The following is a 21,361-nucleotide window of genomic DNA, read 5'->3' as shown; positions in this document are numbered from 1 at the left end:
GTCCATCCATCCATCATCCATCCATCCACTCATCCATCTGTCCATCTACCTACCCAACTATCTGTCTATCATCCACACACCCATCCACACACTCATCCATCCATCCATCCACCATACATCTATTATCCATCTGTCCATTCATCCACCCATCCACCCACCAATCCATCATCTATTCATCCATCCATCCATCTATTCACCATCCATCCATCTGTCTGTGCAGCCAGCCACAGTGTTTAGGCACCCCCCATTCCTGCCCACTGTGGATCTCTCAATAATCCTGCTCAAAGACAGCTGTTTGTTTTCCTCCCTGGTCACAGTGTAAGGAAACAGAAGAGGCATTCTGAGACTAGCCCCAGTGAAGAGGTTCCTTGCACAATTCATATTCTGCACACTAAGAAACTCATTCTTCAAGAGTGTGGCAATGTGCTCAGAAGTCTAGTATATAGCTCAGATCTCAGCTGGGATGCCTGAAGTTTTTTGACTGGGATGGGTGTAGGGGATCCCAATATATCCTTGTCTTTGGCCATGACTCCCTCTTCTTGGAGAGAAAGATACTACTGGGACCAGAAAGATAGCACAGTAGATCAGGTGCTTTCCTTGCACGTGGCTAAACTGCAGTGTGCCACCCTCAAACAAAACAAAACTCAAAGGTGGCTATTACCAACCTACACTGGTCTGTACTCAAGGATTAGGTTAATTCACAGTTTGAAGTACTGACCCCTTTGCTTTGTATGTACAGACACCATGGCAGTGTCATCTAAACATATGAAAGCTTGCATGTAAGAATTTACAAACGAACAAATAAACCTAGATGCCAACCTCTCCAAAGACAGAGAGAATAAGAAAATACATGCATGGAGATGAAGAAGAGGAGGAGAAGGGTTGTGTAATTCTTTCATTTCAAAAAGAAATGGAACCTTCCAGTCCCTGTCAGAGGTCAGGCCAAGCAAATCTGGGAACAGCAAGAAATTAACATTCTGTGGCTAGGTCACAGTCCAATATGAAGATGCTCAGGGCAGGCAGATGCAGCACAAAGGCCCAAAGGGCAGCACCCCTGCCTCATTCCCACGTCAGTCACTCTCTCCCTTCTGAGACTCAGACCAGTTTCTGACTGAGATGCATGTGCCTTCCTGTAGGAATTCATCACTGTGTTTAATATCACTGAGGCACTATCACTGACACGGGATTAATGCAGCTGATTGGTGGGCTGGGTCCTTGTCACTAGCAGAGCAGAGTACTGAGAAGCATTGGTGGTCTCCCCAAAACCAAGTTGCAGGATCATCTCCCATATAATCTTAGTACCCCTAACCTTTGTGCCAAACTCTGTCCCAGAGAGAAATGATCTATCTGGAAGCACTGAAATTAGATAAATAACGAGTCAGGGAGATCCAGAATTTAACCATACCTCCTAGTGATCAAAACACTTAGGGTGGAGCAACTCCCTAGCAATGTTCAGAGGACCGTAGGGTTTCTACTGTGATTTTAGGCAACCAGGTGGGAGGTTCAACATAAGAGCCAACACAAGGATATAGTTGTGCTGCCATGTGGTAGCAGGTGGGGGACCCTATTAGTGCTGGGGACGACCAGAACTCCATGTGCTGATGCACAGAAGACAATATACCAGGCCTACACCCTAACCAATGCACCTCCTCCTCGGCCCCATACAAATCCTTCAAGACCTCTGGCCCCTCTGTAAATGAGACAGATTGTACAACCATAGGGAGAGCCTGGAGAAGCGGGAGCCTTGTAGAGCCAGAGAGAATTTCATAATGCATCAGTATTCTTATTCTAGCTGGGAGCACTCCTTCTCCTCCTCCTCCTCCTCCTCCTCCTCCTCTGACTTCTGCCTCTTCCTCTTCTCCTTCAGCCTCCTCATCCATCCCCCACTTCCAAGAGTAGAAATATGGAGGCCTCTATGTAAGTAACATAGATGCAACTGCTATTTCTATCTCTTATTAGCAGGCAAGCAACTGATTTCCTCACATAAAAACCGGTTCCAAGTCAACAGCACAAAAATGCATCCATGTGAAACAAATGCACATGCAGAACTCTCAGGAAGACGTCAAGACAAGCCCATAGCGACCTTCTTGGTGCCTGTCTTGACCTTCTGGGGTCCTTCTTGCAGTAAGCACCAGGCATCCAGTGACCACCTGGGCATACTAAGTGGCCGCTGTGTCCTGAGTCATATGGAAAGTGGCAGCAAATGGCATTTCAGCCTGACTCCTTGAGCACGAGTACTGGGGTCTGTGTGTGAGCCAAGTTGGTGCCACCCACTCAGACCATGGAACCAAGGCATCAGAAGCATGGGGGTGTAAAGTGGCTGCTTTGGGCAATGATGACCCTGAACTTGAAAGGCCCATTAGAGAGACAAGAGAGACACACTAACCAAGGGTTCTAGATTTCATTTCTGCATATAAGGAGAACAAGGCAGTAGAGGTGCTGACCCATGCCTCAGACAAAAAAAAAAAAAAAAAAGAGAGAAGACTTAAAAAAAAAAAAAAAGGAGCCCAAAGATCCCTGTCATCTTAGAGAGGGAACACTCTGCTCTGTTGTGACATTGGTTCTAGAAGAGTCCTCCCTCTCTCTCTCTCATAAAACTCGAAAGAGCTGGAAGATGATTTAACTCCTGGTAGGCATCGTCAAGTACTCTTATTTCTCCCCGCTTTGAGCCAACCTGAAATAATCTCATGAAGGCTTGCAAACATGATTCTGATAAGGACATCCAACCTGTCCTATTTACATTTGCTATACCAAAGTAGTCCAGCGGCCTAAGCAAAGGAGACAGGGCCCTTGCACTTGCTCAGGGGTTATGCAAACATCTTCCCAGAAAGGACACTTTGAAATTTTTATGGAGCGGGAAAAATTGGAAGCGTATTCGTCCCGGCAGTCAAATTGGGCTCTTTGTCATTTTTAATTGCTTAAATTCATAACCTAGTTTTGCTGAATCAAAAGACCGAGTTGCTATCGCTGACATAAGCGGTTTCAGCCTTCCGAGTCCACACACACCTTTTCATATCAACTTTATATATGCTAATAAAAAACACTCCTGGCAACTGCCAGGGACATTATATTGTTATTATTTGAGACATGATTGAAATACTCTCTATATAATCTCTTCCGAGCCAAGCACGGAGTGTTAGAAGTTGCCTTTTTTTTTTTTTTTAGAAAATTGTATTTGTTACTTTTAAACTTGCAGGCTGAGGAGGGAAGCATGCATGTCGAACCGTTAGGGCAGGATTCTGTTATCTGTGATTTAATTCAAATACATTCACATGCATAATTTTAAAGAGCCTGTCCTGACCTAGGAAGCTCCCATTGACTACATTTATCATAGGCAAATGCTCAGCTCGGTGTGAAAAGGAGAAGTTAGACACATGCTCAGAATATTACCAAACATTCCTCCACAAGCTGCCCCATCCCGCATTGCCACATCTGTGACCAAAATGAAGTCGCAGACACAAACAATGAACAATGTGAAGGGTCTGTTGCACTGACTTTTTAGGTTATAGCAGGAAATCACCCAGATGGGACAGAAAACTCTCATAGGATTCCAGGAGACCCTTTTCAAAGAATTGATTCCAAAGGCTGGAGAGAGCACAGCAGGTAAGGAACTTGCTTTGCACACAATCATCCCAGGTTCGATCCCCAGCATCCCATATGATCCCCTGAGAACCACCAAGAGTAAACCCCTGAGCATCGCCGAGTGTGGCCGCAAACTAACAACAATGAACAATATTAAACAAAAGGACAGACTCCAAATCCTCTGAGATTGCTTTGAGATGTACGCACAGAATTTGCCTTTCACCCCAAATAGCAAATAGAAGTGAACATTAATCTAATCAAGTTTTCCTCTTACTGCACACACATCCATTCTCCTGGGCAGGGTTTCATCCACCTCAGGCATGGCTGCGTTGTGCCAAATTGATTACACAGATGCCGAATAAAACCCAAACGCTTGTTCCTGGGACAAGGTTAGTTATTAGCCGAGTGGTAGATCTTTGGTGCTGGAGTTTCTGAGATCTAGTAGGAAACAGATCTCAGAGGAACAGAAACTCTGCTTCTCACCGAAAATTCTCCAAATAATCTCCAATCTCACCAGTGGAAGATAGATGGAAACAACTACATCCAAAGCCAGCAGCTGCCTTCAAACTTTCAACCCCCTAATTTTGATGGGATAAAACCAATGGGAAAAAAGGGGATGTTCTGTTATAAGGAAACTACTTTGACAAGCTTTTTTATTTTGCCAGGCACAAGGGAAGTAGAAGCCATGCTTGGCTGTGCTCAGGGCTTACTCCTTGCTCTGTGCTCAGGGACTACCCCTGGTAGTGCTCTGGGGACTGAACCTTGGTAGGCCACATATAAGGCCAGTGCTCTCCCCACTGTGCTATCTCTACAGCTCCTGCTCCTCCTATCAATGCTTTATAAGCACCAATTAAAATGAATTCAGGGGCCAGAGAGATAGCACAGTGGTAGGGCATTTGCCTTGCACACAGACGACCCAGGACAGATGGTGGTTCGAATCCTGGCATCCCATATGGTCCCCTGTGCCTGACAGGAGCGACTTCTGAGTGCAGAGCCAGGAATAACCCCTGAGCATTGCCAAGTGTAACCCAAAAACCAAATAAAATAAAATGAACCCAGATTCTAAACTTCAAGCAGCATTTATGGTAAGCTTCAGGAGAGGAGGGCTGAGCTAACAGTCAAAGGTAAAAATACACTTATCCCTGACAAGTGCAAACAGGCCCCATGGCCTCCTATAAGTAAAAATCCATCTCAAGACTGAGGCCAGGTTCAGTTCATTGCATCAAAAAGATGAAAGAGCAAGAAACAGGCGAATGCCCCATTCTTAAATATCAGTCGTGAGTAGCTCACCTCGTGGTAATTCGTATATGAGAAGAAAGATCTGAAGGGTGGAAGGAAAACAAGGTGATGATGCTCCAGAGGGCAAAACCAGACACAGGAGTCAGTCACCTGAGGGAAAGGTTCCTATGTTCCAGTGTGCAAGGATGAGGGAATGGATGGGCACAGGTGGACAGGGGAGAAAAGGAACAGGAGAGGAAGGGAGACAGAGGACGAGTGAGGAGGAAGATGAGAGATAAAATGCAGAAAAGGAAGGAGGACGAGAGGAAGGAGGGAGGGCCAGGAACTACTTGGTGCAACCTTGTACCACTGAAAAGCAATTTCCTCTTAATCTGGAGTACTGGAAGGAGGGAGGCATCCCAGCCTTGGGGTTTGGAATCAGAGAGTAAGAACTGAAACCTTCAGCTTCTAACAGCAAACCCTGATCACCTCCCACATCCCCACAGGCAAAGGATTCTCATGGTTTCCCTGGAGAAGCACAGCCCTCTTCAAACTTAATCACAGCAGTGGCTGCTGGCACGCACAGATACATACATGAACTTACACACATATGCACACACACACACACACAGAGACAGAAAATGCACAATCATATACCTGCCCCTCCGGGCTTCCAAAGCTGCTTTTTGATCCCAGCTCTAGAACAGCGTGGAGACAGATTTCACAGTCTGAATGGACACAAGCACCCTCGCACCCCCGTAAAACCAGTGCCACACAGCAGAGCTGTGGGCCTACAGGCACCCTCAAAACACACCTCCTTCTCCTTTGCGTACAAGACCGAAGGAAACCACAGAAACCAGAAACTAGCAGCAGCCCCAGTCTCAGCCTCTTGGGGGACCCTCCCTGAATATGCTATTTAAGCAGAGGCAAACATCAAGAAAACTTTTGCATTCCCAATTGGGGGGGGGTGCTCCCTTCTATGGGAGGGACAAGAAGGGTCATGCTAGCATGCTCGGCTCTTGTCAGCAGAGATCAGAAAGGCCACCCGGAAACAGGAGATAGGCTATGTGGCCAGGGCATCCATCCAGGCCCATCCATCCCTGTCCCAGGCAATACAAGGCCACTTCCCACCAGCTCATTCACTACTTGGCAAAACCCCTCTGGCTTGCATGGAAAGGAGACCCGGCTTCCCTCCCACCAAGCAGAGAGAGACCCCCAACCTCTCTCCTCTCTGCGCCTTCAGGAGCACACGTATCTCCTGTCCCCTGGGTGAAAGGCTAGGGGGGCCTGGTGGCCTGTGGCCACACACAGCTGCCCTGCACCCCCACATGCCTTAAATATTCCCTGCTCATATTCCCTGTACCCCGCCACATGCCTCCAATGCGTGGGACATCAACTTTGCAAGGCTCCACTGGCCAGTACCACCCCCAGCACCTGGACTGAAACCCTGCCCTCCTCCCTCCTGGGACCCCAGCTCTGTTTTTCCCCAGGCTCCTTCTTGGGGAGTTAGGGAGGTGCAAACTTAACCAGAGCCCAGGGCCAAGGGCAGCCAAGTTTTTGGCTAACTTGGCATCCCAGGAGACCAGGCTTGAGACCTGGGCCGGCTTCCTTCCCTGATGCGCTCCCCTGGACTGGCCTTACCTTCCCCCTTCCCAGGCTGGGCGGCTTCATGCGCTGCCCGAGCCGCCGCTGCCGCCACCAGCCATCGCCGCCTGCCCGGTGCCTGCGTCCCCTCTGCCACCACCACCGCTGCTGCTGCCACCGCCGCCGCTTCTGAGTCCTTCTCGGAGCCGCCCCGCGCCACCGCCGCCCTCTCCAAGCGCGCGCGAGCGTCGGGCTGGGCTGCCACCCTGGTGCCAGCTTGCAACACGCCTCCTCTTCCCTCCCTTACACACCCCACTGCCAGCCCAGGCCCTGCCGCAGCCCCCTGCGCCTCACCTGAAGGGCATCTCCCACCACTGCAATTAGCTGCCAGGATTTCATCGTGGGCTGCCAAGTGCTTGCTGCCTGCGTCCTCCCCCGGAGAGCGAGCGAGTGAGCCAGAGAGGGAGCGCAGGACAAGTCCACCAGGCCAAGCCCACTGGCACCCACGTGCGGCCAATGCCAATGACAGCCCTGCCTCCCTGGCACCACCCACACACACAGCAAGGGGCCCCCCCAAAGCGCGCCCCAGGGAGGCAGGAGACATTGGAGACACAACTAGCAGGTGCCAGGAGCTAACCAACACACCCCCCTGGATGCCTCCAAAGGGGGGTGTGGGACTGGGATGGGATGGGGGGGGGGCGTCTGGGCTCCTTCAGAGGCACCCAAATGGGAGGCTCAGTGCAAAGTCTTATAATTTTAGTGGTGGGGAGGGAAGGGGCAGGGAAGGCACAGAGGTGGTGCTTCCCCCCCCCCAGCTTCTCTCCCTTGGGGGTGCTTCTGAGCCTCCCCAGCCTCTGCTTTTGCTTGCTCTGCGCTCCGCTGCCACCTCCCCAGTTCCCTCCCTGGCTTCCCGCACGTGTCTCTCGCCTTGTTCTTCCAAGCATTAAATATGTACCACACGACAGAGGAGGGCACCTTGCCGGTCCTCCGAGGCCATACTTGACAACCAATTTTAACTCGCCAGCAGTGAGGTGTCTAAAGGCAGGATATAAGCGCTTCCAATTACTTCCGCGGCGCCTGCATTATTCAGTGTCCGCGGGGCAGTATTTATGACTGGCACTAGGTCACTTCCCCCTCTAAGTGTCAGGGAGCCCCCCCCACACACACACAGGCAGGGACACAGGGACACAGGCTCCCCTCCCTGCAGCCCCCAGGAGGGCCCGTTGTGCAGTAGTTACAGCTTTGGGATCTCCCATGGGATTTATTTTATTTTATTTTGGGGGTTGGGTTGGGGATCCCAGGTCTTGTAGCACATTAGTACTTCAGCAATTGGAACCAGCAGGCGAGAGAGGGAAATTCTCTTAACCGGATCCTTGGAATTTTAAGGAGTTCTTGCAATATTTACACACACACACACACACACACACACACACTCACACACACACACACACACACACACACACACACACACCTTCCCTTTTTTCAGTACTTAAATTCTTTTAAAATCTGATGGTGTGTGTGTGTGTGTGTGTGTGTGTGTCCTTGTAATGAATTCCACAAACTCCTACCAATTTCTGACCTATAAGTAGTAGTGTCTGAATGATCACATGTGATCAGCTAGAAATAATTTTTCCCTGACAGGCCCTACAAGCTGGGATGTTTCTCCCCCGGAAAAACTTCTCTCAAACCTTTCTGGATTTTCTGAACAATTCCCGACCCCCTACACCATTCTCCAGGGTTCTACAGAGCAGGAGCCGTAAGCAAAATTTAAAATGCTAATAAATCTTTCCAGTATTTATTTTCACATTTATTTCAGCTCCCCACTGAGAGGCAATATTTCCAGAGTTTTGTGTTTGGTGGAGTTTTTTTGGGTTTGTTTGTTTGTTTGTTTGTTTTTTTTGAACATGCCAAGTCCTTACATAACCATCATCCATCTCTGTCGGCCAGAAACAAAATGAGGTGGGTTTTCTCTTCTTTTTCTTCTAAGCGTTAAGGGGGGTTTTAATATTGCATTAATAGAGTGTCAAACTCGCTCCTTGGGGAGATTTTTTTTTTAAAAAAAAGTTTTCATGCATTTTCTCAGCAGTTCTCAAGAGCTGGCCATGAGAGCCTTGGGGTGAATGAGCTTTCATAGCAGCAGTGGTGTGTCACAGTGAGGCCACTCCCAGTCTCCTTAGCAATTAGTGCCTAATGTAAACACTCAGCAAGCCCTTGCACCCTGTTTCAAAGGCCTGGGTCGAGCAGCGGAAAGTTCTAGGCAACTGCTTCTCCGGATTCCAGTGTGTGATCACAGAGGCTCACAAATGTACGCATCGTTATTATCACCGCTGAAAATTACATTCCCCGTGGAATAATTTGATTTACAAATCAGTTCACCGAGGCAAGGTTATTCCAAGCTCAGGGTGGCGGGGGCGAAGGGTGGAGAGAGAGCGAACCCTAATTACCAGCCCGCCGTCCCTCTGTTCGCTGGCACATATGGACATTTCATCACAGATGCTGACAACCCTGGCAGATGTTGCCAAGCCCGGTTATTGATATAAATTGCCACCCTCGCGTGTAAGTGCCCCGGCGAAGAGTCAAAGCAATGTCTCTACTCCCCCAAAGGGATGGAAAGGTCTCCCTAGCATCTGTAAGGGGTAAGACAAGGAGACAGAGCAAGGGGTGTTGGGAGAGACCAAGCTGACCTCCTTGAAAGCAGACCTGAGAGCTAAGGTCATTCTTGCAGGCAACAGAACCACTTATCTGCTCAAAATGGAAAGGGGGCTCGTCCAATGATGAAGCAGCACTAAGGCCCGCCCTCTTCTCCCAAAGCTTCTGCACAATGGCGCCATATATCCTGTTCTGATAACCTTCCACAAATGCCACACACAGCCCTTGAGAAAAGCAACAAAAATATACACTTTTTTTTTTAATCTCCCCCAAGTGCCCATTGCAGATTGTCAGGAAAGATGGCAAGGGAATGCCCATGGGCATACATCACATACCAGATCCCTACTATGGAATACTATATAGTGATAAAGGACACTATAGAGCTATGGGCAAATGCAGGCTCACACATCTGGGAGTAGAATGTTAGAGGTCAAGATGAATTCATACTCCATGGCATGTTCATATTCCTAGGAAAAGAAAAAAATGGTTTCTAGAAATTAGGTGAGCAGCATGATAGCACAGTGGTGAAGGCACTGGTCTTGAACACAGCCAACCCAAGTTGGATCCCTGGCATCCCAGATAGTCTACCCAGTGCTGCCAGAAGTGATCCCTGAGTGCATAATTAAGAATCTGCCCTGAGTAGTGGTAGGTGTTGTTCAAAAAATGAAACCAAACCAGACAAACTGGCTGTCAGCGATTTACATAGCCAGAGACTGAGTATGAGTGAAAATGCCCAAATTGTTATAGGCATGCCAATGTGCTAGAGAACAAAAGAATCTAGAAAGGAGCAAATTCCTGAATCAGGTTCAATTCAGTTTATTTTTCTCATCCTCTGGTACATCTTACTAAATCAAAACTATTGGTAATGTCTTGAATCACTTTAAAACTCAAAAGAAGGACTGGAGAAAGTGTGTGGGGCCATAGGCACTTGCTTTGCATGCGGTAATCCAGCTTCTATCCCGGTAGCACCACGTCTGGTTGTACCCTGAGCAACACCAGGAGTGATTCCTGAGCACAGAACCTCCTGAGCACAGGAGTAAACCCTGGGCAACAACTGGGTATGCAACCCAAATAAAGTTCATCAAAAGAAGATGATTTGATGATGCCCATCAAGAACAGGCCCGGCCAACTGCAGTTTGTGAAAATGGTTCACAAACTGTGAATGTCTAGAATGTTCCAAGCCAACAGAGCTAGTAAAAGCCAGAGACTCTAGAGCCTGAAATGCTTTCTCTCTGGCCCTTAAATGACAGAATTTACCACATTACTGTTCTAGGAGGAGAAGATCCCAGTTGATGATCATGTTATCTCGGGTGAGGGGATTGGTTAAAAATGGGGCCTTTGAGCTTTCTGCTTCTCCCTTTGCGAGCATTTACATGTTGTTTTGTTCCCTTGGGAAAAGACAATGTACATGCTTAACATACATAAAGCCCTAAAATATACATATTACATGGCACACACATACATATGAAATCTGGTGGTAAAATGTGTGAGTCAGACACAAGCACAGTCTCCTTTTGTGGTGCTAGGGGGTTGAACCCAGGCCTCATCTATACACCTATATCAGTATCTATGCTACCGAGTCACACCCCTGACCCATTAATATATTTTGTGAACATACAAAATCTCAAAAGATACATAATGATGTGAATGATTTGTATATTCATCCAAATTCTTGTGCCCATATCTACAACTACAAGAGGAATATGTGTACTTGTTAAAAGGAAATACATTCATTTCAGGCTTTGAATTGACTAAAGAGAAGAATGCTACCATTTCAAGTGTGTATATGTGTATTTTATACACACACACATATGTATACATATATATGTCTAGAAGGAATCATCAAAAATGAGAAATTTAGGGACCTGAGCGGTGGCACAAGCAGTAGGGTGTTTGCCTTGTGTGCGCTTACCTAGGAAAGACTGCAATTCAATTCCTTGGAGTCCCATATGGTCCTCCAAGCCAGGAGCGATTTCTGAGCACAGAGCCAGGAGTAACCCCTGAGCACCATTAGATGTGGCCCAAAAAATGGGGGCGATTTTAGGATGGTAGGAGAATTAACTCCTGCTATTTCTCCAAGTTCCAGCCACATGGCAATGATCAACCCCGTTTTTCTCCTCTGGGAACTGCCTGTTTTCTTTGAATGGCAAATGATTAGACCTACCAAAGTATGTGTGTGTGGAGAAAGGTCAAGATTTGGTTAACACTTACCTAACATTTCTGGGAAAAGTCTGGCATCTAATTACTCCTTCATAAAAAAATAAAATTTCTTTAAACCTCCCTGCACTAAAGATTTCTATCAAAATCAATCTTCTCCTTGAAGGAAAACGTGACACAGAGGATCCTGTCTGCTTGAAGTCGTGGTAATGGCCTACTGAGCTCTATCCCATGCTGAGGAAATGTGCTTCGCCAGTTTGAAAATATCTCCCATAGAAAAAGCACAGAGGCAGGCACTATGTGGAATAAATAAGCGAGCAAACAAACAAATAAATAAATAAATTGGAATAGCAACCACATTGGTGCTTGGTCGAATTATTACAGTGGGACTTAATGATGTTCCCCCTTCCTGACATCTCATAATCCCATTGCATGGGGAAGGTGAGTTCAATGAAGCATATTCCAAGGGGACTGGGAAGGATTTATGGTGGGCTCGTTGTGCTTATATTCCTAAATGGATTCCATTAGCTCAACACTGGCTGCTGGTAAACAGCCACATTTTCTAATAGACAAACACATGAATCACCCGGCCTAGTCTAGAGCCTGTTCTCTGCTGTCTTTTTCTACCTTTTCTTACAGTGCCCCCCTTCAGACCTTGTGTCCTTCCTGCGCCTCCACTCCAGTCCTACCAGGTGGCCCCCATGTCTCATACTGTGTCCTCCTTGGAAAACCTAGAGGTCCCTGGTTGAGAAGTGTTGACCATATCCCTGTCACTTTCTTTTTTTTTTTTTTTTTGGTTTTTCGGGCCACACCCGTTTGATGCTCAGGGGTTACTCCTGGCTAAGCACTCAGAAACTGCCCCTGGCTTGGGGGACCATATGGGACGCCAGGGGATTGAACCTCGGTAGCGATCTTTCCTTGGCTAGCGCTTGCAAGGCAGACACCTTACCTCTAGCGCCACCTCGCTCCCCTCCCCCCCACCCCACCCCACCCCCGTCACTGTCTTGACCAGGTGAATGACCTTCTTGAGCAGCTGTTGTCTGAGCAAGCATAAAATCATTAGGGTCCTGAAGCCCCAACTATCTCACTTCTTCTTAAAGGGGCCCTTGATCTCCTTCCCCCAATACAGTGAGAATCAAATCCTGGGTAGGCAAGTTATTTCACCAGTGATAATACACAAGGAATACTATCCAACACTCCCCATGCCTTTTAGAATTAGAAGGCCACCTTGGGGGCAGTTCTGGGGAGTTGAGAACATTTGAAACAGCATGTGCAGAGAAGGTTTGGTTTGCCTGAACGGCCCCTCATAATACTTGATTGCAAATCCATTGCTGCCAGGCATTTTTCACTTGCCCCAGGGAGCCAGAAAATCATACATGCACAATAGGGCCTTTGGCCACATCCAATGCCTTGCAAACTGTCTGCACTTTGCAAGATAACACAAGTATTTTCTGCCATGATCAAAAGTAGCATTCTTGGGGCCTAAGTGATAGGACAACGGGGAGGAGCATTTGCCTTCCATGACCTGGGCTGATTCCAAGCACCCTAGAAGCAAGTTTTGAATATTGCCAGGTGTGCCCCCTCAAAAAAATATATGCACAAATGCAAACAAAAATGCTCAAATATCCTCAATACACTCCACCACAATGGCACCCACCTAATTTTTATTCTTCTTAGAGTATTCAGGCATGAGTTATCCCATCTTTATCTAAAATTAAGGTGACAAGGGTGCAGTTTGGACATATCCAGAAGTGCTTAGGGGTCATTTCTGGCAGTGCTCAGGGGACCCTATGCAGTGTTTGGGGATGAATCAGGTTGGTCTAATACAAGGCAAGGGTCATGCCCACTGTACTATCTCTCTGGCTCCCAGGCAGAAGAAGGTCCTCCCTGCTCTTTTTTGCAGAGTAAAATTTCTTTCCAGTGAAACTGCTAAGTCAGGCAACAGCAAAGCAAAAGAAGGTATCAGTTAGGCCACTCGTGGCTCTGCACTCAGGGATGACTCCTAGAGGTGCTGGGTGGTGGGAGAGAACCATATGAGATGCTGAGGATTGAACCCATGAAGGCCACATGCAAGGCAAGCATTCTACTCTACTATACCTCTTAGTATAAGAATTTTAGAAAGGAAGAGCTGGGATATTCAAAGAACCCCTGTCAACCCATAGAACAGAATAACCGAAACTCTGGTCAATATTTTTGAACTATTTCTTCTTTCAACCACCCCACCTGTGATGAGATCTCTTTTCCATCCACCTGGCCCCAGACCAGCTCTACACACAACCACACACAACCACACCACTGCAGGCGAAATTAGCACGAGTGAGCTCCAGCCCCTGAAAAACAAAGGTGGTGAAGGGGAGCGATTTAAATCTAAGCTTATTTAACCTAAGTGGCCAGTGGCTGCCCATTTGGTCTTAATTGCCTTTTAAACTAAAATCAATGTTAAATTACCTGAACAACAGCTTCTGCACAATTGCAAGCTGGAAATTCTTAAGTGGCTCTCTTTTGGAGCCTCTGGCCCCACCGGGGTGCAGCTGAGCAACAGGAAGCAGCTTTCTCTGGGCTTCTAGTGCCCCAGTTTTGATTGTGGGGCCTCCAGAAATGGCCTCCAGGTCAGTAAGGGCTGGGAAGCATTTGTGAGTAATGCCAGTTAACTGCAAGGAGAATCAGAGCCAGGGCCGCCCATTTCTTCCATCCTTCCTCCCTCCTTGGAACTGAAGAGGAAAAGGGAAGAGGCAGGTTTAGGATGTGATTGTAAAATTATGGGGGTGGGGGCAGGTGGTCTCCCTTGGTGTCTGACATTAAACCACAGTCTTACAGAGAGAAGGGGGAAAGAGGTTCTGGGGTGATGGCACAGGGGTCTAGGCCTAGGGGACCAGGTTCAAAGTCAAGTGCACTGATAAGGTGGAAGAAGATGCCCACAAAAAGGCACCCCACCCTCCCAGACAGGTGTCACCTAAGGTGCCATTAGACACATTTTCTGCCTGGGTGCCAATCCCCAAATCCTTTTCCTGGAAAGGCACTGAGACAGAGGAGAGCTGGTGTCTCCAACCCCTTCACCTCACTTGCCCATTGGGTGGCTTTTGCTAAGGTCTGAGGAAATCTGACAATTGGTTTCATCTTCCCCAACCCCATCTCCCCACCTCCAAAGTGGGTTCACAGCCAAAGCCTTTCAGTGGGTTTGCAGCTAGATTAGCTAGTGAAATAGTATACCCGACGTTTTCTCTCCGATTGAAAGAAAGGAGACCCAGGAGACATTGGTTAAGAAAGAGTGTTTTGAAAGAGAAAGGAGCGATGCCCTCTGGAAGGTTATCAACCACGGAGGGTATTGTAAATTTTCCAAATCCCTTTTGGCTGAAATTAAGAATTAGCTCGAGAGCATAAAGGGTACATCACACACTCACTAATCAATATATAGATCGAGAGAAGAAGAGAGAGAAGGAGAGAGAGAGAGAGAGAGAGAGAGAGAGAGAGAGAGATCTCAAGTCTTTTTAAAATACAATGATTCCAATCAACTTCACTCTACATTATTTGTGGGCCTTCCCCCCCCCCAAAAGGCCAGACAGCAAATATTCGTGCACTGTGGAGGCAGGGTTTCTCAATAGACTCACAAATCTACAGACAACATAGAATCCATTCCTGATCCCAATGATACATGCGCATGAGGGCGAGCACTGTCTTACGAGGCAAGAGCACTCTGGCAATGGAGCACAGTTGGATTCTCTCTGTAGGGTCTCAGAGCCTGAGGACGAAGAACTCAACTATTTTGAGGGCAGAAACAAAGGTCCTAAATCCCCCACCAGGTGAGAATCCAGCCCTGTTCCTCAATGCTGTGGGTCCCTGCTCAGGGAATGCCGTGTGTGTTGTGTGTGTTGTGTGTGTGTGTGTGTGTGTGTGTGTGTGTGTGTGTGTGTGTGTGTTGTGTGTGTGTGTGATCTCTAGGCACATCAGAGCTGGCCTGGAGATAAACTAGGATGGAGTTGCATGGTCCCACCCTCCCAGCCCTCTTCAATAGCCTCCTCAGGTTTTGCACCAGCAGAAGGGAACAAGGAACAGGAACTACTGAGTTATGTATCATCAGGAATATTGGTCTTTGTCCCAAGAACAAGAGGCTGGTAAGGGACTGGAGATCCAGAGGGAAGTGGCTCAGAACAGCCCTACTGCTTGGAGGTGGCTTTGGGGCTCCTGGTTATTCACACAATCCCTCCTTCTTTACACTTCTCCCAGAGCAGCTCTGGGAGACCCCAGATGCACCCACTTGACTAAAACTCTGGGTTTGCAGAGTCTTGGCCAGAGTCTTCTAGTCTATGGCAGAAGGACTGGCCCCAAGGGTCTCTGTTCTCCTCTGCACCTACTATTCTTTTTATATATACCTTTTTGTTTTGGAGTGCATGCTCAGTGTGCTCAGGGGGGCTTTCTCTGTGCTCAATGATCTCTCCTGGAAGGGCTCAGAGGACCATATGGGCTGCGGGTACTGAACCTGGGTTGGCCATGTGCAAGGCACATTCCCTGCCATTGTCCTAATTCTCCCATCCCACTATTGCCTTTCTCTGCTGCTTTCTTTTTCGAGTCGTCCACTTGGCTGAAACTAGCACTGCTGGAAGGAGAAAAGGTGAAATCTATTCAGCAGAGTGATTAATGCTGGGGCCGAGTAATTAGAGGCTTCGGATATTTCCGTAACCATATGGAAGGTGTAATCAAAGACGGAGTGAGGGTGCCCTGTTTGCTTTGGGGTAACCCTTGATGAGACGCACTGGGGCAGCGGTAGGCGGGCCAATTCTACACCAAAAAGTGTTTTTTTGTAATTCAAGTTATGTGTGTGGTATGTGAGCGCGCCATGCATGAGTTCATGTTCAAATGTATCATTTCCTTTCCTTCAAATGTCAGCAAATGGGGCACCACACAGCAATTTTGCAATCATTCGATTACCACAAACACGAAGGTTGGCTAAGTAATACTCTTTCGACCTTTTCACAAGCAGGCTGGCATGCATTAGAGTGGCTGTTTTCAAAAGAAGATTGTAAATATTTGTGCAATAGGTTAATTTAAAAAAAAAGACATATTTTGTTAAAACTGTATTATATGTAATCATCAGAAGCAAATGCGAGAATATATAAATTCATACCAATAAGACTGTTTGGTGTTGGGGACTGAGCCATTGTACAGTAGGGTGCTTGCCTTGAACACAGTTGGCCAAGGTTCAATCCTCAGCATCCATATGGTCCCCTGAGCACCGCCAGCTGTGATTCCCAAGTACAGAGTCAAGAGTAAGACCTGAGCATCAGTAGGCATGGTTTCCCCAAAAATCAACTATTTTTGTGAGCAACACCTGATTAATAACCCAAGATAGCACATATATTGTGTACCATATGTAAAGCCATACTACTCAACACTGAAACATCAGGACTTTTGTTACTCATCATGTTTCCCAAATTCCTAGTGATTACCGTATTTTCTGGGGTATAAGACGACTTTTGAAACAAAAAAAAAGTCGATCGAAAATCAGGGTCGTCTTATACACTGAGTATATCCCGAAAAATGTTTCAATATGCCGCTAAACGAAATTGTCTGAATATTGCCACAAAACAAATTTTCCAACTTGATCCTGCTCCAATCACTGCAAGGCTGCTCGGACCATCTCTCTAACTCAGCCAATCCAAGCAGGCTCTTTATGCATGCAAATTAGACAATGTTCTGTACCCAAACCTACACTATAAAAAGCCTGCTCAGATTGGCCAGAGTCAGAGAGGAAGTCTATTACAGAATAACCTTTGAACCTTTGCTTGTTGTGATTGGCTCACTGTGGTACATGAGCACAGGAACATATGCAGCACATGCAGCACAGGAACGTTCTGTCTGATACAGTGAATATAAAACTATGTTTTAACTGCAAAATTAGGGGGTCGTCTTATATGCCCAGTCGTCTTATATGCCAGCAAATACGGTAAGTTGATCTTTTGCTTCAAGACAGAAAGACAACTTCTCCTGTTACTTTGCATCTTGTTAATTTGCATTTCTCTGAACACAGTTTGGAAAAGCCATTAAAGCTGACCCCCACTTAAATGAAAAGTTGATTTCGCCTTCAGAGCTGGTGTTTCAAGTCCAGGGACAGACACAAGATAACTAGGTCATAAACTGCCAGGAACAGCATTTTCAGAGGTGATATGGTGACTGGGGTTGCACTGAATTGAGGCAGCAATCTGGATTGTCCTGGGATCACTCCTCCCAACTCTTTCTCCTCACCTGCTCTAAAAGTGGGGTTCACCTTCATCATGGTCATATGACTTAATACTTTACAATGAAGTTGTCCAGAGAATCCGATGAAACATGGACAGTGTAGACCCATTCCTGCACTTTGTCATTGAGGTTCCTCCAAACAAGGTGTTCAGAAGGGCCAAAGGTGGAATGAGTTTCGAGGGCAACTATTCTAGCTTGCAGGTCCACTGAACCTACAGCCCTGCTGAATTCCCTGTGCTGAGAGCCTGTGTCTCCCTCTTTTGCCAAATCAGTGGGTGGCTTTCTGGCCCAGGCCAGAGGCAATCAAGTAGGAACCCATCAGCCAAAAAAAGCTCTGGGGCCTGAACATGACCATCCAGTATATTCTTGTCTTTCTCCACAATGATGTCCATGCCAAAGGACACAAAAGAAGAAAGCAATCACACACAACAGTTAACAAACATTCAGAAAATAATTAAATGTAGATATAGGTAAGATACTAGGAATTGTGGAATAGGGATAACTGGAATTTAGGCAGATGGATTATCTTCCTAATAGAGATAACATAATATTTTAAAAAGTTGTGTTAAATCCCAGACAAATAACAAATCTAAAAGAAGCACCAAAACTCTACATTATTAAAAGGGACTCTGAGGTCTGAACTATTATAAGGGTTATTGTGCTCACCTTGTACGCAGCTAACCCTAGTGCCATCCCTGGCACCATATAGGAGCCACCTAGCCCCTGTTTTTAACATTAATGGTGCATCCCTAGATGTCCCTGTACATGCCAGTGGTATCCAGAAAATCCCTGGCACCACAGGGTCAAAGAAAGATTACATCCTGGGGACCTAAGCAGTTGGCTGAAAAATAACTGGGAGGTGCAATGAGAGGAAGAGAGGAAAGAAAGAAAGAAAGAAAGAAAGAAAGAAAGAAAGAAAGAAAGAAAGAAAGAAAGAAAGAAAGAAAGAAAGAAAGAAAGAAAGAAAGAAAGAAAGAAAGAAAGAAAGAAAGAAAGAAAGAAAGAAAGAAAGAAAGAAAGAAAGAAAGAGAGAAAGAGATAGACATAAAGAAAGAAAGAAAGAAAGAAAGAAAGAAAGAAAGAAAGAAAGAAAGAAAGAAAGAAAGAAAGAAAGAAAGAAGGAAGGAAGGAAGGAAGGAAGGAAGGAAGGAAGGAAGGGAGGAAGGAAGGAAAAAAGAAAGAGAAAGGAAGAAAGAAAGAAAGAAAAAAAGAAAAAAAGAAAGACAGAAAGAAAGAGAGAGAGAGAGAAAGAAAGAAAGAAAGAAAGAAAGAAATAAAGAAAGAAAGAAAGAAAGAAAGAAAGAAAGAAAGAAAGAAAGAAAGAAAGAAAGAGAGAAAGAGAGAGAGAGAGAGAAAGAAAGAAAGAAAGAAAGAAAGAAAGAAAGAAAGAAAGAAAGAAAGAAAGAAAGAAAGAAAGAAGGAAGGAAGGAAGGAAGGAAGGAAGGAAGGAAGGAAGGAAGGAAGGAAGGAAGGAAGGAAGGAAGGAAGGAAGGAAGGAAGGAAGGAAGGAAGGAAGGAAGGAAGGAAGGACGATGATCGTATTTTAATATAAACTGCATAGAAGAGAGCTAGATCTGTTTGATCAATAATTAAAGTGATCAGACCAAAAAAAAAATCAATGTTCTATTTGCTAAAGTGAGCATGTACTTATAAGTGAACTGGCTGACTGGGAAGTGCTCACAAACCTAAAAAGTCTACAAATGAGGAGCATTAAATGATCCTCCAGCAAACAAAGATTGGCTCTAAGTGCTCTCCTTAGAAGGGAGAAGTGCTCTCCAAAGGGAAGGACTCCTGCCACCCAACCAACCCCACACCGTGGCCCGCTCCGGTCCTGCATGATTCCTTGAAAGGATATTAATATCTAAAGTGGGCCATGGAGTAAGTCTACAGTGCTGGGAAGATTAGAAAAGAATTGTGAAGTTTTTGCAAAACCTTGGCTAATGATTTCCTTTCCTGGGCACAGCTCCAACAAAATGAACTACTACCAGATCCTCAGAAACATATACAGACTGTTTATCACCACAAGGCATAGTTTATTAGGAGACAAAAACCAACAAATCCTAAGCAGACATTGACTGAAGCTACTGGCAGGGGAGGGCGGGTCACGGGGAATTTTCCATGGTGCTGGAGAGGTATTGAGAGGTGTGAGAGAAAAACCATAGTGGAAAGTTCTAGAACTGTGGAGTGAGTCCAGTTTTCAAAGGCCCACATGTGAACACAATTCAAGTCACAAAGGACAATTAGGTAAAGAGCTCAAGCTGGCATCGATTTGGGGATTTGCCCTCCCCCCCAGGAACCCCACCCTGGGAGACTGGAGAGGTCGAGGGGGTCACCTAGTAATTTAAGCTTGCTGCTTCTGTGCTGTACTTGTGGTTCTGAAAAAGCATCGCTCCTTTGTCAACGAAATGACAGAAAAAAAGGGTTTCCACAAAGAAATGCTTCTGGAACTTTCTCGAAGAAAGGAAAAGCTCTTCCTGCCTAGCTGTCCAGCTTCACTTGCGTGGCCTCCTCAGAGGCATCCAGCAGCATGTCAAAGGGTGAGGGTCCTGGGTGTAATCCAGTCGGCTCATCCTGCTGCGAGTTAATACTGGCTGTCTAACAAAGCCTAATTAAATGCACCGACCAACGAAAATGTCCATCTAATTACCGCAACGCTGATATAATTGCATACACCCTTTTATTGGGTGATATTATTGTCCAAACAGAGGCGGAGAGGAAGCTTAAACTTAAACAACAGCCCTCCAGCTCTTTGATGAGCCCAAAATGATCTGATTAATCAGAAGAGTGCTGTGAGGGTGACAATCTTTTATTAAAAAACTTCATCAAAACCGAATCAACTTCTTAAATTCCCATGTGTAGGCAAAGTCATTCCTTACGTTGGGCAAAAAAGGAGATGTGAAGAGAGAAAGGAGAGAGGGAGGGAGGGAGGGAGGGAGGGAGGGAGGGAGGGAGGGAGGGAGAGATGAAGGGAGGGAGGGAGGGAGAGATGAAGGAAGGAAGGAAGGAAGGAAGGAAGGAAGGAAGGAAGGAAGGAAGGAAGGAAGGAAGGAAGGAAGGAAGGAAGGAAGGAAGGAAGGAAGGAAGGAAGGAAGGAAGGAAGGAAGGAAGGAAGGAAGGAAGGAAGGAAGGAAGGAAGGAAGGAAGGAAGGAAGGAAAAATGAGTGAAGGAGAAGAGAAGGGATATAATTTTTAAAAATTCTGCTTTATCTAGCATGGTGTTTTATTTCTTTCAAATCATGCTCATTATTTATAGACTCATTTTTAAAAACAATTTCAGATATACAGCAAACTTGAGTGTAAATTCCTTCAGCCCCACCTCACTCCCAACCCCCAAATGGGTCCCCCACACACTGTCCTTAACCCCAGAGTCCTGCATGCTCATAGACTACCATGAGTACCGAAGGCCCAGCTGCCCATTAGGAATCCCCTGGGTTTGTTCACTCGATGGATTTAACCCAATATCAGGCTGACAGGTTTCCACGCAGCAGAATGAGATGCTGCAGTGCACTCAGACTCCCACATTTGCCCCTACTCTGGCACTAGCAGGTCACTTATCTGCCTCAGAACTGTGCCTTTTCCTGGATGTGGCATTGGAGGACGAGCAATGGCTGTTCCACTGCAGACTGGCTGCTTTCACATAGGAGTCCATGGGACCTACCTGTCTTCCTGTAGCTCTGTCGCTCTCTTTATTCCATGCTGATGACACTCTCCTGCCTGAGTGGGCTATAGGTTACTGACCCCCTCCACCTTCTGAAGGGCATCTTGGGCATTTATAAGGTCAATCAAATAGGCAAGACACTGCCTGAGCTGCCCAAGGCAAGTCCTTTTCATCTGTGTGCTTTCCACCCCTCTGAGTAGACAGCGAAGGGCTGGGGAGAGCACAATCATTCCTGATCATTCCTGGAAAAAAATTTCCAGGCTCCCTGGCACCAAGACG

At 46.5% G+C, this 21,361-nt stretch overlaps 1 protein-coding gene across 6 annotated transcripts in view; it reads right to left on the bottom strand.

Moving 5' to 3' along the window:
• The window catches only part of RBFOX1 (RNA binding fox-1 homolog 1), a 986,153-nt gene that overhangs the window by 746,182 nt on the left and 218,610 nt on the right, over nt 1–21,361 (bottom strand). The window contains exon 1 of one of the 6 annotated variants that reach the window (XM_049768482.1): nt 6,739–6,826. The exons of 2 other annotated variants lie outside the window; for them this stretch is intronic. In XM_049768482.1, the coding sequence (XP_049624439.1) occupies nt 6,739–6,783 (45 nt within the window). In that variant the 5' untranslated portion in view covers nt 6,784–6,826. Of the gene's footprint in view, nt 1–6,738; nt 6,827–21,361 lie in introns of those variants that run through there. 3 more of the 6 variants (XM_049768476.1, XM_049768483.1, XM_049768480.1) reach the window with 3 other exon arrangements.

Source organism: Suncus etruscus, chromosome 2, assembly GCF_024139225.1.
Source record: "Suncus etruscus isolate mSunEtr1 chromosome 2, mSunEtr1.pri.cur, whole genome shotgun sequence".
Classification (NCBI taxonomy): domain Eukaryota; kingdom Metazoa; phylum Chordata; class Mammalia; order Eulipotyphla; family Soricidae; genus Suncus; species Suncus etruscus.
The sequence above is the reverse complement of the archived record's forward strand: the minus strand, read 5'-3'. Positions and strand labels throughout refer to the sequence as shown.